At 39.0% G+C, this 14,333-nt stretch overlaps 1 protein-coding gene across 6 annotated transcripts in view; it reads right to left on the bottom strand.

Annotated features, from left to right (window-relative positions):
- Nucleotides 1-4,083: 4,083 nt before the first annotated feature.
- Nucleotides 4,084-14,333, bottom strand: part of TMEM39A (transmembrane protein 39A) — a 30,659-nt gene continuing 20,409 nt past the window's right edge. For 2 of the 6 annotated variants that reach the window (XM_032631063.1, XM_032631064.1), the window contains exons 6-9: nucleotides 10,132-10,480; nucleotides 9,176-9,363; nucleotides 7,147-7,267; nucleotides 4,084-4,566 (exon numbers count right to left, since the gene is read on the bottom strand). In XM_032631063.1, coding sequence (XP_032486954.1) covers nucleotides 4,333-4,566; nucleotides 7,147-7,267; nucleotides 9,176-9,363; nucleotides 10,132-10,480 — 892 coding nt within the window. In that variant the 3' untranslated portion in view covers nucleotides 4,084-4,332. Of the gene's footprint in view, nucleotides 8,315-9,175; nucleotides 9,364-10,131; nucleotides 10,481-14,333 lie in introns of all 6 variants that reach the window. The other 4 variants (XR_004349743.1, XR_004349742.1, XM_032631065.1 and 1 more) reach the window with 4 other exon arrangements.

Raw genomic sequence — 14,333 nt, 5'->3', positions numbered from 1 at the left:
CTGTAATCATTCCTTTCTTGAAACGCTAATTCACCTCATCTCTTGGACTTCCATTTCCTTAGTGTTGCTCATTTGAAAGCTTCCTCTTCCTCTGCCCTTAAATGTTGTTATTCATCAGAATTCTGTCCTTCCTTTTTCACTGTACATACTTTCCCTACATTATCTTATTCATGTCCATGGCTTTTTCTATCACACAGTGCTGACACCCCACCCCCACTTTTCCCATTTTCTCTTATATGGACTTTTTAAATAGTTGGCTAATTGGTCTCCCTGCTTTAAGTCTCACATCCTCCCATTCTCCAAACCTATCCTACATATTGCTGCCAAAGTTATCTAATACAGGATAGTGGTTCTCATCAAAATCCCCTGGAGTGTGTGTTCAAACAGACCTAGGTATTCATCCAGAGTTTCTGACTGTTAGGTTTGGGTTAGGGCTTGAAAATTCCCATTTCTAACAAGTTCCCAGTTAGGTGATGCCAATGCTGCTGGTCCAAAAATTACACTTCCAGAACCCTTGACCTGAGAACTCTTTGGGTCATCGTTAAGTCCTCGGCTTAAAATCTCTCATTAGATAGCTTCTGTCTACAAAAGTCCCCAGCCTTCTGTCCACTTAAGAATTACCTGAAGTACTTGTGGAAAATATGTATTACTGGGCTTCACCCTCAAGATTCTGACTTAGTAGATCTGATGCAGTGCCCAAGGATCACTCCTTTGACAATCTGTGACCTACAAGGTAATAAAAATCCAAACCACTTAATGTGGAACTCGAGTCCCTCTGTAATCTATTCCTTGCCTAGCTCTTTAGCATTATTGAACTATTAGTTAAAAACTTAGTGCAAGTCTATGCGAGTTTTTGCCTCTTCTGTTCCCACTGCATGAGCCCTCCCTCCCTCTCTCATCTCTGTGGTAAACTAGTGCTGCTTCAAAATGCATCATGTGTGTTACTGATGCAGTGAGGCATTCCCTGACACTGCAGCTTCCCAGCAAAGTTGATCATTTTCCTGCATTAATTCTGTCTCTTGCATATACTTCCTTGACTGAGCACATTTGTGTTACAATTATTTACTTTTTTGCCTTCTAGTAAATGCACTCTGAACATGAGTATCTCTGGCACTCAGCAGCATCTAGCACATAGTAATTGCTCAGTAAATAGAAATGAGAGGGGTGGTGTGGAGGTAATTGATAGGGAGGGGAGGGAAAGCAGCTTAGGGAATAAAACATGGAATCAGAGTAAACAGGATATTGAGGAACGTTTCCATCATGCTAATAATGCCTGTGAACTACCCTCCTCTACTCTTGACACATTTACTCACCTTAAGCCACCCAGACAACTGGTCAAGCAACTTCTTTCCTTTTCCAGTATCCCAAGTTCACCTAACTGATCTTTTGCTATACCATTTTTTCCACATACCATTTCCCAATATTTAACAATTACAAAAAAAAGGCCATTCTTTAACGGGCATGCATCTCCCCCTATCACTAAACAAAGATGGTGTCCTTTATATCACATGATTCCTAAGTAATAGGATACACAGGTAACTAGTAATTCTTCTCTCCCCCATCTGAATGTGGCACCTACAAATGTCAGCTAAAATGAGTAGAAGCATGATGAACCAAAGGGTTTTATCTCCCTGATGCTGTCATATCTGGAAGGAGAAGGGGGGGCATTTTGCAATTCCTTTAGTCAAAATTAATTTTTATTTATTATATTCACTCATTTGTTTGGCCAGGTTGGCATCTGGTCCTCCTGTGCTACTACTTTAGAATATGGCCAAGACAGGTCAAACCAGAAGGGGGAATCATATCAGCTTTCAAGACTAGTCTATTGGGCTTCCCTGGTGGCGCAGTGGTTGAGAGTCCGCCTGCTGATGCAGGGGACACAGGTTTGTGCCCCGGTCCGGGAAGATCCCACATGCCGCGGAGCGGCTGGGCCTGTGAGCCATGGCCGCTGAGCCTGCGTGTAAAGACTAGTCTATTATCTCTAATAATAATAGACTAGTCTATTATTAGCCCAGTTATCTGGGCTACTTTTCAATGACAGAACCAATCTGGGGCCATCGTGATGAGACATCTTTATGCCCAGGCCACCCATTTTGCTCTTAGCTGTCAAGTAATCTCACCAAAATATTAGTCAAAAGAAGCATATCTTCAAGACCCTCAGGAAAGAATATTGAGATGGCAGCTTTCCCACCTTTCCCCACTCAAGAACCACCATATTTAGGCTGAACCACTTTACAAAAACAACCAGCACACTGGTTATCTTGTTATTTTTCCAATGTACCAAAATTATTCCCACCTGAGGGCACTCACTTTGCTGTTACTGTAACATGGACTTCTCCTCAGTCTTGCTTCATCTGATCTTTGCTCAGAAATCATCTCCTCGAAGATGCCTTCTAGGGACTTCCCTGGTGGCACAGTGGTTAAGAATCTGCCTGCCAATGCAGGGGATACGGGCTCGAGCCCTGGTCCAGGAAGATCCCACATGCCGCGGAGCAATTAAGCCCATGCGCCACACTGCTGAGCCTGCGCTCTAGAGCCCGTGAGCCACAACTACTGAAGCCCGCATGCCTAGAGCCCGTGCTCCGCAACAAGAGAAGCCACTGCAATGAGAAGCCCACGCACCGCAGCGAAGAGTAGCCCCCACTTGCCGCAACTAGAGAAAACCCAGGCGCAGCAACGAAGACCCAGCACAGCCAAAAATAAATAAATAAATAAATTTATTAAAAAAAAAAAAAAAAGATGCCTTCTAGCAATGCCATTCCTAGCACTTTCTATTTCCTTGATCTGTTTTTAGTTTTCGCTTTACCACACCTATTGCTACTACCAGGAGACATTAAATTATATGTTTGTTTACAGCATATTTTGCACCCCCCGCCCCCCACATGGTAAGCTCTTGAGGTAGGGCCTTTGCTTTTCTCACTCACTGCTATATCCCCAGTGCATAAAATAGTGCCTGGTGGCCAACACGTATTTGTTGAATGACTGAATACACTCATATTGACTGCCAAATTACGTAACTTTAAAAAAAAAAAGTGTATCCATCAAAATATTTAAGGAAACAATAGTTACACATAGTAGTCACCTTGGGTAGCTGTACACACACCTACTCCTCACAATGATGCCTTTGCTGAAAACCTGTTGGGAACTCTTCTGCAAGAACTGTTTTCAGAGCCAGTTTATGAATTACCTGATTTTTTTTTTTTTTTTTACTTCATAAGTCATATTGTGTTTCAGTGTAAAAAAGCCAAAGTGAGCATAGAAAACACATGAGAATATATTTCAGGCTCTCAAGACAAGGCCTCAGAAATTCAGATGACTAGTGACATCAACTGACTAAGTATATCACCTCTCAAGAAAATGGACTGAAAGGGGTTAATGCTCACAGACATGAAGGCTCTGGAGTATGAAATTCAAAACACACACAGATCAAACTACCTGAGGACAAAAAAGTAAATTCTCATATTTCACTTCTGCTGGTAACTCTAAACATGCCTCTGTAGCAGAGTTGCTGCTAGACTGCATCCATTCCTCCAGTAACTTGGTGTCTTCAACCTGCCCAGATCCCAGCCCAGGGGATATGTGCTCATCTTCTCCCACTGATCTAGTCACACACCAGCTCCTTCATAAGTTTGGGCACTCTATTCTGTCCTAAAAAGTATTCTTTCAAAACAGCTAACAATAAAAGGAAAATCTTTACAAGCAAAAGAAGTGAAAGAACAGGGAAAATGAGAACAATACCCTGTTTCAGGGTAAGAGCTCACACAAAAGTGTATTTAAATGTCATACGGCAGACAGAACGCTGAGTTCCTACCTTAGAAATGCTTCCTCCCAGTAGGCAGCAAAGAGAACCCCACCAGGACGAAAACCCACTTTTGCCCCATGCATTCCAATACTATCTGCCAATCAGAAAAAAAAAGACAATGAGTGCTGTCAAGCAACTCCACTGATCTCTTTCTGTAGCAATAAGGCCAGCTAAGGACTAAAGATAATGAGAAAGACTAGAAGGAAAGTAGACACACAAAAGGTACTGTGTCAAGTGATATATGAGATGTGTTCATAAGTGAATAAGTTATTCCAGAGCCATACAAACAAATCAATCTCTTTACTGGAGAGGCACACCTCTCCTCTGTATATTATTCAGATATACTAACACAGGAAAGATCACATCATCTTGTTTATGGATACATTTAATGTCCCTTGCCCTCCCCACCTTTCAAAACATAATAGTATACAAAATATAAAATATCTTAAATATTTATAAAAATCGCAAGAAAAAAATAGAACGTATGAAAATATTTTTATCTGAGTTCTCCCTCACTGTTGAGAGGCAGCTTAGTTTGCCTTGAGTTCATAATTATTGAGTGGATAGGAGTATGCCCTGCCTAATACTATTCTGTCCCGGAGGAGCTTAAATAAAACATAGTAGTTGCAGAAGAGGATGAGAGCCATGGAAAGTGTATGGTTCCACTTCTCCGACCGCAGCAAGGAATAGAGCTGGTAGAAGACAACACTGCCCTCAATAAGGATAAGCAGATTTAACAGCCTTAATGGACGATGAAACAGGAACTGTAAGGAAGTTAAAAAGCAAAATGTTATTTCATAGAAAAGACTGCAGTTATTCTCACATTTTTCTTCTAAAATCATTTCATATTTACAGGCTCCTATGTGCACTAACAAGCAGATCTGCTTATTGAGTATCAATCAGGCTATTTCTTGCTATAGAGACCCAAACCCTTTCTTTTTTGCTCAAGTAATAATGAAATACATTTTATTTCAACACCCTGAGACATGAAAAGGGATTATATCCAAAAGAACTCTGCCTCAAAAATTTTTCCTAGATTTTATCTTAGGTATATATTTTATTTGAGATAACCAAAAGTATATTTATTTATCTAAGACAGGGGCTGGATAAAGGACCAAGTGGGAAATATTTTAGACTCTCAAGTCAAGAGACAAAAACCGAGGATATTATATGTAGGTAACTCATAACCACTTAAAATGTAACCGCTTAAAAATACAAAAATCATTGTTAGTTTGTGGGCTGGTCTAAGACATAAACACCTACACTAGACAAGTCTGCAGGGAGCAGTGGTAATATAAGTTGAAATATCAATACAGTAATTTCTTAATTTTTTTCTTAAACTGTTACCCACCATGCTGTCTGTTTTATTTTGTTCAGTTTTTCTGGGTATTGATGAGTAGGGTGAACAAAGACAGAACAATGAGGAAGGAGGGAAAAATTAGTCAGAATTAGAGTTTGGCTAAAAACAGACCTGTTTTCATTCCCACCAAATTCTTCAGTCTAAGAGGCTAAATCCCGGTTGACTAATAAAAATGTATTATGAATAGGAAGATAGAGGTCAAAGAATGCAAGCTGTGATAATGGTAGTATATCAGATCTAAAAGAATAATTTAGACCTCAGGACTCGAATCTGAGAATAAACCAAATCATCATGACAGCTCTGAAAGGTAACTGGGTTCTCAGGATCCTTCTGCGGGAGGAAGAACATGTTTACCTGGGTTTTATTACATGATATCCAGTAATATCATGTATAAAATTGGCTCAGAATTAACATTCTAAAAAAAAAATTAGGCAATTTCAGATTCTGTGGCAATTATAACAATTATAATTAAATGTGCAAGTAAGCTATAAACTGAAAGAGTAAAAATGTGAGGACAGCCAGAGCTACAGGTAATAGGCACATTTTAAGTGAGTGTTCTTGAACAGTGTGCCTAAGAATCATTTCCAAATATGCAAATGCTGCAAATTCCTAGGATCCTTCAGAGATTCTGACTCTAAGTGACCCAACGACCACTTTGAGAAGCACTGATTTACTTAGGTCACGCAAAATCAGTAACAAGTTAATTTCCTTAATCTTTCTTCTATGGATTCCACCTGATTCTTCAGCTGTCCAACACTAGCAAGGAAAATACTTATATTTCAAGCAGAAAATTTTAATAAACTATCTGGTTACTGTAGGTTTCCAGGGGACTGCAAGAGCCAACAGATGTCCTTAATGGCCTGTGGAACTCAGCTGGCTGAATTAAATATTCTGTGTAGAAACCAAATGCTTATGTAGTTGTAACCTAAGTCCACTCCTCCATCTTAAGGCAATCCCACAGGAGTCTAGGAGATTACGGTATTTCCCTCATTCAAAGGCCTTTCACCTTGCCCCACCCTCCCCTACCATATTATTTATAAGCATCCCACCCTGATGCAAGTTTCCAGTATTTAATTAAAAGGCCCTTAGTAGCAAACGCCCGCAGAACCAGGAAATCCAAGTACCCTCATAAGGAACTGGGAGTGATGGGAGGGAGAAAGGGATTCAAGCATCTAAAAAATAAATAAAATCTCCAATTCTTTTTCAGAATATGCTCTCCATTCAAAGGCAATGCACTGCACTATGTACATTTTTACTAAAAACAGTTCCCTGCATGTACCTTCTTTTCCCCTCTCCCATCAATCAGCTGGCCTTTCTCTTATAAGTAAATACTTTTGCCTCCTAGAGCCAGAATTTCTGGAAAAGTGAAAGATCAAATAGAATATAACCCAAGGTGTAAATTCAAATGGAACAGAAGCTGGATTTAGTGGGTGTCTACTGCTTTTTCCTTTTAAACTTTTAAGCCTTTTTTCCTTTTAATCCAAGAGAAGGTAAAAGGCCACAGATCATGGCATTTGCCTGAGTTTCAAAGGGGAAGTCAAAGTATTTTAAGGAGATGATACATATGACAAATACCAAAAAATAAAACCATCACATTATTACTATATTAAATATTGCTTAAGGATACACAGATATATTATAATAAGGACACCACTAAACCAAACTACTGCAAATAAAAGTTGTAAGATTAAAAATGGAAGTCTTAAATAACTGTGTACTTGTTTCAAGTAATACTAGACTCAACAAATTCCAATGTAACTAGAGAAATCAGTCAAGCTATTAAAATTGAGAAATAGGTATTTTCACCTTCAATCTGCCTTTCAGAAGATATTTCCAAAGGACAGAGGCCATTATAGTAGTAAAATAATTACCCTGTCTTAATTTCCTAGTATGTGCTACACACTGTGCTAGATGCTTACACACAGAGTAACCTCCTAACACTTACTCCTAAGCTTATGTTTGAAAAGAAATAAGCTGTACTTGCATAAAAGCGGGCATGGGATACGTCTGAAGGCACTGCCACGTTGTAAGGCCCCATGGCTCTATATAAGCACCTGCTGTGTCGCACCAGCACCCCTTGAGGCCATATTGTATTTTCTGACCAACTAAGGGAGAAAGAAATGCAATGTTAGCCTATTGGCAATTACAGATAAGACAGTGTCTGGCAAGGCCAGCTATACTTCTATGGAAAGGATTAAGTATTCAAGGCTTCATCTGCCTGAATTCTGAAAATACAGTAATTCCATGGTCAAACTGGAAGCAGTCAAAAAGGATTTATTATAACTTCATTGCTATATAGTAGAGAGAAACTGCAAAGTTAACTCAGTGTCAAAGGACTTAAGAGGCTTAGGAGAACAAGCAGAAGTAAACGTGTAAGGAAGGCATCTATGAGCCAGAAAATCCAGTGTAAGCAGGTGGACTGTCACCTCAATCCCAAGTGAGTAGAGTCTATTGGTGGAAATGCTAGAGGGAACAAACAAGGAGAGAGAGTGGATGGTAGTAAGAGTAGTGGAGAAATTCACACATTATCAAACTAGCATGACATTTACTGCAGAATTACATCCCAAAAAGCTACAGAAAATCTATTCATTTATCACACACTTCAAATGCTTCATATATGTGAGAAGCTATACAGAAGAACACAGAGACACACAAGGTACCGACACACAGACTTTTCTTTTTACCACTTTCTTGGTTTTTTTTTATAGAGGTTTCTCTAGGAAAAAGAAGTTATGGAAGAAGCTTCATTCTTTCCAGCACCAACGTAATGGAGTTGGGGTGGGGATGGGGATCTTCAGGTTAAGCTTTTTAAAAAATCTAAGTTAATTCATCTCTTCCTGATTTTGGAAAGGTTAGTTTCCTAGGGTAAGAACTGGGACAGCATTTTAAATATGTTAAAGAAAAAAAAAATTCTAGCACCCTGAAGCTTTCCCAGTTCAGAAAATGTTCCGTCGGCCTTGCTCACACTTACCAGCATTAAAATGATGATACACCTCATGGCCATGTGCCATCAGGAGCCTGAAGATGTACAGTACTAGTACTGTGGATTGTATTTTCAATTTTTATTGAAATTTGTCCTTTGCCCACAGTCGGGTTTCTTTTCAGCCTGGCCCAATCTCTTTCAGTTCCTGGGCTTGAAGGCCTGTGCTAATCTGTATCAGACATCAAGGCAAATAATTGAAGGGAGCACTCTGAGGGGGAGGGGGAAGGGAATGTCACCTCAATCTGTCCCCCTTAATTAGGAAAGAATTTCTAGGTGATGAAATTTGTGAAATGTTCAAATTATAAAAGGAAGATGAAGATGGTCCAGGTCTGAGAGGCATGATGAAAGGCTCAGAAGCAAGTGAATAAAAGGGTTCTAAAGTCAGTTATTCTGGACCACAGGGATCATGCAGAGAAATGACTAATAGGGGGACACAATGAGAGGAATACTCAGAAAGAACTCACTTAGGACAATTAAAGATGCAGGCTAAAACAACAACAACAAAACAAAAAACCCAAAAAGCAAAAATAAATAAACAAATAAAATGCGGGCTAGGAAAATCACTAGTACAAATTTACATTTATTAGAAAGAAAAGATGAGAGAAGCAAATTCCAGCTGCCTAAGTATAAGACAATTATCTAGCAGCTATTCAGCTGTGGCAATGAAGATGAGAAGATGAATCTCACAGTCTTCTAAAGAAAATTAAAAATATGTCATGACTCTTTGAATTTGGGCAAAGGGTTAGGACTGAAAAGAAAACTCCAAGATTATAGCTTGGGAAATAAATTACACATTCTAGAGTGACTGGGTAGTTGAAAGGTAGGAGGCATTTAAGGAGGGACTGGGGATGGTGGTGGAAATGAGTTAATATCCCCTGCGTTCAGTTTAGAGGGATGATAAGCACCCACGTAGACAAAAACTAAAACTTAAGTGTTCAAAGCCAAGAACAAGAGTGACATACAAAGCAAATAAACATGATCAGCAGCATGTAAAAAGGTGTTAAATGGTTTTATCCTCTAACCTACTTACATGTGCTGTGGAGCATTGCTGTAGGACCCATGTTCAAGCTTCTGCCACTTGCCCAGGTGAGCAGCTGATTTATGTAGCAAATCACAGTATTTGGATGGCAGCAGTTGTGTGGTGAGCATGACAAAAGCATTGATCCACACCATAATGAGGTGCTCACATGACCAGCGCATGTCATAGTACTGGGTACTCTGGAAGAGATCAGAAGAGAGAGAAATGATCCATGTACTGGTGAGCAAGAAGGCAGGGATGGTGCGTGTACATACACCCTGCAGACAAATGCCACTCTGAGTCACCCATGCATTTGTTGTCCTCCTGTCTGTGCAGAAAGTTCAAGAGCAGAGTCCTCCAAAATCCTTCAACCTGACTTTCTGGCTGTATGAGTTAGGGTTGGGAGGGAGAGGCGATTATACTTTAAGTGCTTCCTTTCTAGAAGTGAATGCTCTCTGCGAATGACCACTCCAGCTGCAGATATGCTTCTCAATGGGTGAAGGAAGGGCACTGAAATGACCCAAAAGATTTTGGGCCCAAGTGACATCCAGACCATTTTTCTTTTCTACTAAAGTAAAGTTTAAAGGTTAGATTAAATTCAAGGAAACTCGTGATAACCATGATAAGATCAACCATGGTAGGCTGAATTTTACTGAAACCTCAGTCCTCTTAAGCTACCACATATGGATTCTAAGTACAAGTTTATCCTCCCCAGAAACTGGGTGGAAAAAAAAATCTTAAAAAAAAAGAAGAAAGAAAAGAAAAAAAGAGGGGACCACCACGGGTGCATCACAGATATGGAAATATCTATCCACCAACCAGGTATTAGTGCACTCCAGATGCAGCCGAACTCCACCATCCAGGCTGCCAAAGGGGAGACAGAGAAAAGGGGGATTAAATAAGAAATACCCAGTTTATGTCATTCACACACAAATCCAGGAAGCACATAAAAGCAAGTAACCACTTACCTTCACAAAACACAGGGGGAGAAATGCAACATAGTAGGCACTGAAGAGAGAGTTGAAGAGAACTTCCTTGATTCTGTGGTTGAAATCTGCTTTCAGACATTCTACTTCATTGCGAATGAGGTCTGGAGACAGGGGGCAGCTGTGGCTGGGGATGGGTGTGGCATTATTAAACTGTTCTTTTAGAGACTCCAGCAATAAGGAGAGGAAGTCTTTGGACTTGGCCAAGCCACCCACAGTCGAGGCACTCTCCTCTACCGCCTGGTGCTGAACCATGTAGTTATAGTCTGCAAGAAGAAGATGAGCTCTACTATCTTGGTGGAAACAGCAGAGAGGAACATAAACACCAAACCTGTAGAAAAAAGGGAGTATGAAAATGAGACCACAGAAGCCACCTAAGATCAGATCATATAACTGTGTTAGTAAAATAGTCATGATTCATCAGAGTGAATGTAATATAATAGGGACTTTGCTGACAGTAAATTCATTATCTGGGAAGCTCTTTAATTTCTTCCCACAAAGGCAATATATATTCACTGTAGAATAGGAAACTACCAAAAATCACAACAATAGAAACTACCCGGAAATAATCATTTTTATAATTTTTACAGTTGGGTGCACAGACTTTATACTTTTTCTTTTATATGTTTAGCCTCATACAGTATAAACTGTTTTGTATACTGCTGTTTTAACTTTGGGTGTGTGGTTATGTAGCATGTATATATTGAGCTTTTTCTTATGGCATTAAATATTTTTCAGCAACAATTCTAAAAGGTACTATAGTATTCTCATGTAGCTATACCATAACTTACCTATTTCTCTCTTGTTAGGACTCAGGCTGTTTCTTACTTTCCACTACTATAAATACCATTGGGATAAGTAACTTCCCACACAGATTTTTGTGTACACCTGGTATTTTTTGAATGGCTTGCCCTTCAAGTTTCCTCTTCTTAGTGAGGGGGCTCCCCTGCGTACACCCCCACCACATCACCCACCATACTTCTACAGGCACTCCGAGTTCCTCTTGCCTGGTTATTTTTCTCCATTGATCTTACCACTCCATATATTTTACATGTTTTTTATTTTGGGTTTTTTCCCTTTGGTCTATCCTCCCCTCACTACAATGTAAGCTCCAAGAACCAGAGATTTTAGTCTGCTTATTAGTTCACTGCTATATCCTTGACGCTTAGAATAGTGGCTGAAACATACTAGGCACTAAATAAACACTTGACGGATTAATGAAAACAATTCTAAAAGTACGATAAATAAATTTTTACAAGTAAAATTACTTGGCTAAAGGACTGCAAATTTGTAAGACTTTTCATAACTTCTTATAGTTGCTCCAACTTTGGTTCCTTAAAAAAAGTTTAAACACTTTCCCAAGTCCTCATTAAGTAACTTCCACATTGTAACGTAGGTATGTATAGGTATGTATTATATTGGGTTGGCCAGAAAGTTCGTTCGCATTTTTCCGTGCCATCTTGCGAAAAACCAGAATGAACTTTTTGGCCAACCCAATAAATAAAATGATCATTTCACGGACATAAATTTAGATATTAAAAATAGCAAATAAAAAGACATTTAGTTATAAATTTTATTTAAAAAAAATTAACAAACGTCACTTGTTCATAGTTCTCTAGAGGGAGAAAGGATGAGCTTCTTGTAAGTTAAGAAGATGGTTAGCAGCAGCTCTGGGATCCACTGTGAATGTGCCCTGGAGTAGTAGGATGGGAGGGGGTAAATGCAAAAGTATCATGCTAGGATCATAAGCTTGAAATGAGCTTGCCACTCTGTCAATTTCATGTGACCATGTCCAGGCTAGCCTGCCAGAGCATGAGAGACTCATGGAGCAGAGCTTAGCTGTCCTAGTTGCCTAAACTGACAGCTGGTCAATCCCACATATGTGACTGAACCCAGCTAAGATCAGGAGAGTCTCCTGACTTCCAGCTGATCCCAACACATACACACATACACAGTAAATACATAGTGTGGTATGCTACCATGGCTCTGTGGATGTTCGTTACAGCATCATATGTCAATAGATAACTGATACAGGGTAACATCAAAGGCTTAGAGCATGGAGAGCTTTGTAAGGTAAAGAAAATGATTCATGAATTTTAAAAAGGGTTAGTAAATATTTAGACATAAAACTTGTTTAAATTACATGATTATTTCATTGTTTTATAGGGATGTGGAGAGCCTCCAAGAATAAAGCTTATTTACATATCTAAAAAAATGAAAATGTTTGCTGGCCATTTGATGATGGTAATCCTCTTCAGTCTGGCCAAAATATTCCTCGATATATCCATAATAAGCCTTTCAAGTTAGACAGGGTTAACCTTCTAAATGATTCAACCAGCTATTGTTGATAAATAGAATAACTAAATCATGTTTCCAACTCAAAGAGCTGAAATATTAATCTAGAAATACAGAAACAATTGATGTAAAATATACACCTTATAAGAAATCTGAATCATGAAAAATAATGTTTATAACAAAGAAAATTCACTCTGTATGAACTGAGTTGATGAGTGCCTTAAGTAATCGTTTAAGGAATTTAATTAGAATCTAACAGAGTACAACCAATAGAAAGACTCTTCCTGCCATCTTGGCCACACAATCTCTGGGTATGCCTTTATTTTATACTGTCACTACCCATATAAATTCATGCTTACACTGCAGCACCATAAACAGTATAGAGCAATGATTCTCAAACTTGAGCTAGCATCAGAATCATCTAGCAGGCTTGTTAAAAGACAAATCCTGTGCCATACTTTCTAGAGTTTCTGCTTCAGTTTGGGGTAGATTCTGAGAATTTCTATTTCTAACAAATTTCCAGGTGATGCTGATGCTGCTGTTCTGGGAACCACATTTTGAGAACTACTGAATTTAGAGTAATGGTTAAGACAAGGGCTCTGAATCAAAAAGACCTGAGTCTTTATCATTAATTGTCTAACCACGGGAAAAATTTTTAACCACTTAATCTGTCTTTACCTATGGCAAAGATTGCTAATTGTCTGCCAATAGCTACTGTTCTCCTGTTTCTTCCATAGCAACAGAATTTTTGTGTGTGTGAATAGCAGAAACATTTATTCTACCCAGCAAAGTCAAGAAAAGTGAAGTTCCAACACTATTCTTTTGTCTTCTCAGTTATAAATAAAAGAACAGGCATTTTATCAAAGACATACACCTGGCAAATGAACACAAAAATGTTCAACATTATGAATCATTAGGGAAATGCAATCAGACTATAGTGAGATACCTCTACACACTTTAAAACAGCCAATATTTTAACTACTGACCATACCAATCAAATACTGGTGAGGACTACAGGGGAACTGGAATGCTTCCATATTGTTGACAGGAATGCATATGGGTACAGTTATTCATTTTAGAATATGAAACCATATATTCATATGAAGACTTTTATGCACATGTTCATAGTTAGTTCATCTGTGGTGGCCAAACTGGAAACAAACCACAAAACCCCTTCTGTTATTTTTCAGGAAGAAAATGAACTACTCATACGTGCAACTTAGATGATTCTCAAAATAATTATGCATCATGAAAGAAAAAGACAAATACAAAAGTAAACATTAAGATGCCAATGATATTAACAGTCTAGAAAACACTAATTGAGTGGGAAAAGAAGTAAATCAACTGTAGTTGCCTGGGAGTCCTGGGAGACATGTCAGAAGGTAGATATTGGTGTTGTATGTTTGTTATTATGATGATGGATCTGTGGCTTTACAAGTATTAAAACCTACCAAGCTGTACATTTTAGGTATGTTCATTTCAATGCATACCAACTATACAGCTCAATTAAGTTTTAATAGAAATTGGCTTCACATAAAAATCTGAATCTCCTTTTCAGTAGAACTCTGCCAACCACAGGTTAACTCCATCACCTCTCCTTGTACATGGGAGGGATTCTGTTGCAGTAGCAATGAAGACTGGTGAGCAATGAAAGGTGTTTCCACTTGAGTTATCCAGGAACCCAGCCTGGGTCCTAAAAATCACATGCCTGGACTACACGACTTCCACTCTCATGCAGCTCCAAAATCACTGGTGGTTCTCACAACTGTCCTCATCTCAGGGTGACCTCTGAACCCATCAAAAATTCTGACATCCAGGACTCAACATTAGTCCCACAGAGCCCTGCAGTCTACCCTGGGAGGCCTTGGACAACAATGCCAATTAGACCA

The sequence above is a fragment of the Phocoena sinus genome, chromosome 4 (assembly GCF_008692025.1).
Source record: "Phocoena sinus isolate mPhoSin1 chromosome 4, mPhoSin1.pri, whole genome shotgun sequence".
Lineage (NCBI taxonomy): Eukaryota > Metazoa > Chordata > Mammalia > Artiodactyla > Phocoenidae > Phocoena > Phocoena sinus.
Note: the sequence above shows the minus strand (reverse complement) of the source record. Positions and strands in the feature narration are given on the sequence as shown.